General features: G+C 29.8%; 1 protein-coding gene across 1 annotated transcript in view; it reads right to left on the bottom strand.

Moving 5' to 3' along the window:
• Positions 1-3,573, bottom strand: part of LOC123009154 (homeobox protein DBX1) — a 19,024-nt gene that overhangs the window by 14,022 nt on the left and 1,429 nt on the right. The window contains 2 exon segments of the mRNA XM_044405280.1: positions 622-958; positions 961-1,067. Coding sequence (XP_044261215.1) covers positions 622-958; positions 961-1,067 — 444 coding nt within the window.

Raw genomic sequence — 3,573 nt, 5'->3', positions numbered from 1 at the left:
AAGTAAAAAGTACCAACAGTTAACTTACAATACTAACTAAATAACCTGATTTCAATTCTACAGCGTGATTCAAAAATATCTTCTTTAATTTCATTTTATTATTTAGTTTGTTATTTCCAGTTTCTAAGTACGTCCTTTAATGTTTATTTTTACTTTCTAACGTTAAATATCTCTACTTCAAAAATCGTTTTATTGCTTCAAATTAATTAATAACAAAAATGCCACCCTGTATAATTTTTCCCAAATGGATCATAAAAACTGTTTCAATACATTGCTTGTTGTTAAAAGAATCTGTTTTTTAATCGAACAATAAATCTGAATCCGCCCCTTGGCCTCCCCAAACAAGAAATGTTTTTACAAATTGCCCGATATTTTTTACCCCTCAACCCCTATTGTATCACCGACCACACGTATATTATTCTAAGCGATTAAGTCAAGCAAACGGCAAAGAAAAACATCCCCGATATTTCTAACACCTTGTAAAAACATCCCATTATGGGGCTATCTATTTATAATGTCCAACAAACCGGCCCATTGTATCCACACAAAAGCTAATCCTTATTGAGCTGTGGGGGATTACCCCAACCCCCGGAATATGTTGGTACCACTGGAGGTACTCACCATTTTGCTGATTATTCCTTTGTTGCTGGTGCTCGTCGCCCAGAATGGCACTAACACTAAATTTCAAAACGGGTTTCGTGTCCTTAATATCACTAGTGATTCTACACTGGAAAAAATTGCACTCGAGCCGGCCACAATTCGAGCAAATCCGGTTTTTCAGACTGTTTAAACGCAAGAAAACGTCATTTTTCTCCGGAGTCAAACGCTCACTTTCCGACTTCCGGTCCTCTTCCAGAGGCTCCGGAGTCGAAAGGAGGTTTTCCATCGAGAATGGACTCGTGTTGTTATTGACACTTTTCAGCATTTTCCCGAACATTACACTGCCATTATCACACTAGTGCGGAAAAATCGCCGATGCACGACCTATGAATATATAAAGAAGGCTTGGAAACGTTTCTCTTTGCGCAGAGGGCTAAATATAACTGATATATTTGACGAAAACCACCCTTGAAGTTCGAAAAGGGGAGGTGCTTAACGCGATGAGGGGTGGTCCGTTCTTTATCTTTATTTTATTGTACTTCCAGCCTTAAATTCATGTTTTATAAGCTCTATTAACGTTATTTATTACTGGGTTTTTAATGCGATTTTTGAATTTGGTTTAATGGGATGATTGACGGAGCAATCAAATGCGAGCCGGAAACAAAATAATATTTTTCGACGATTTCCACAACTCGACATTGAATATAATATAATAAAGCCGAGGGAAATTTTGCTCATATCATTATGAACGACAGCCGTCAACGCCAGAACAATGTGAGCATTCGGGGAAAAAATGTTACGGAAAATTGTTGATTTAAAAGTTACCGAGCGTTTTTCGGGCGGGGGCGGGGGCAACACCCCCAAACACGACTTGGATATTCCACGAAAATCAATGTTTTTTGTAATCAAAATTGTTTTGACTACTTTTTTTAGAGCAATTTGAACCTTATACTAGAAACGTAGAATGTTAAAAAATTTCAGTATGGAGTTTTAAATCTTAAAAATAATATTGTTTCCAAAAAAATATATTATTAATGTTGTATCGTCAAGAAATAGTCAATTTTTAGTTATTATTAATTTATAATTTATTTTAGAGTAGTTATTGTCTGTTTCAAATTGATGTGGAAGGTCAAAATTTAGAATTCTAGTTGTTAGGTAAACAGTTAATTAGTATTTTGACAACTGTTTCTTATTGGTGATATGATTCTGTAAAATTGGTTTCAAGATAACATTCTATAGTTTTAAGATTGCAAATACATATTTAAAGACTAAAAAAAGTCTTTAGTTTTTCAATTCTTTTTTCGAAATTCTGAAACTTCAAGATTATGACTTAGAATTCTAAAATCTAGAAGCTCAAACATTTATCAGTGATTTAACATACAGGATGCGCCAAAACTCGCGCCTCAAAAAAAATTTCAAGTAAGGTAAGATACCAGGAACATGAAAAAAATGTTTAAAAAATTCTATCTGTCAAAAAAATTTTTAAATATATTTTTTGACATTTGACATTTTTTTATATCTATTTAATGATACTGATGATCTTGTATATGTTATTTTACGATTATTTAGTAAAGGGACAAAAATTTTGCCAATAAAAGCCACAAATAACATTGAACAGAGTTACAATTTAGGATATAGCTTCCTTGTTTCCTCTTTTAATAGCCTATAGCAAAAAAACTTGGAAAATTATTTTTCTAAGAGAAATAAATAGAGTCAAAGTGTAAACTTTAAACCTTCATAACTTCGAAATTTTTATACATAAATTTTTTTTAACATTTTTTCCATGTTCCTGGTATCTTACCTTATATGGCATTTTTCTCTGGGGCGCGAGTTCTGGCGCACCCTGTATATTAATTAAAATTCTTTATGTCAGTGATTTTAGAATTTCAAAATCTGGAATTCTAAAGTGGAGATTATTTTTTTTTAATTCTAGGTTTTAGATTTAATTTTTTTTAATTTTTGATTTTGAAGAACTCTATCAATTCCATGGTAAGAATTTTAAGAAACTGAAACTTAAAAATTAGAAAAGTCCAACATATTAAAATATTAAAATTCCAAACGGAAATCAATATTTTTTTGTAATCAAAACTGTTGTTTTGTCAACTTTTTGGTACTTGGCCTTTAAAGCAACTAGAAACATAAAAATTTCAGTATAAAGTTTTAAATCTTAAAAACGTTATTGTTTTCAAAAAAAAGTTTTTTTGAAAATACAATTTGTTATTACCAAATGCTTTTCTAATGTTGTGTCGTCAAGAAATAGTCAATTTTTAATTATTATTAATTTATAATTTATTTAGAAGTAGTCATTGTCTGTTTCAAATTGCTGTGGAAAGTCAAAATTTAGAATTCTAGTTGCTAGGTAAACAGTTAATTAATCAGATTAGTATTTTGACAATTGTTTCTTATTGGTGATATGATTCATCAAAATTGGTTTCAAGATTATAAATTTCTAAGATTAGCAACTTTCTATAGTTTTAAGATTGCAAATACACATTCAAAGACTAAAAAAGTATTTTGTTTTTCAATTTTTTCTTCGAAATTCTGAAACTTCAAGATCATAAAAATTATACGATTTAAAATTCTAAAATCTAGAAGCTCAAACATTTATCGGTGATTTAAAAAGAGGTTCTAATGTTCTAATTTAGAACCCTAAAATTTAGAAACTCAAGTACCTAACAATTGTAATTTATTTGATTTTAAATTTCAACAATTCTAAAACCTGAAATTCCAATTATGAAATTCTAAAATCTGAGTTTGTAGATTCCTTAAAATTTTTAAAATTCTGAATATTGAACTTTAAAACGTAAAAAAATCTCTAAATTCTAAGTTTTGAGGTTCTACTGTTCTACTTTAGAATCCTAAAATTTAGAAAGTTAAGTACCTATCAATTATAATTTATTTGGTTTTAAAATTCAACAATTCTAAAATCAGAAGTTTGTTTGTAGATTCCTTAAGATTTTAAATATTAAACTT

The sequence above is a fragment of the Tribolium madens genome, unplaced genomic scaffold (genome assembly GCF_015345945.1).
Source record: "Tribolium madens isolate multiple individuals breed KSU strain unplaced genomic scaffold, Tmad_KSU_1.1 Scaffold_71;HRSCAF=194;Tcas5.2_LG6, whole genome shotgun sequence".
Lineage (NCBI taxonomy): Eukaryota > Metazoa > Arthropoda > Insecta > Coleoptera > Tenebrionidae > Tribolium > Tribolium madens.
This window is presented reverse-complemented; position numbering and strand designations above follow the sequence as displayed.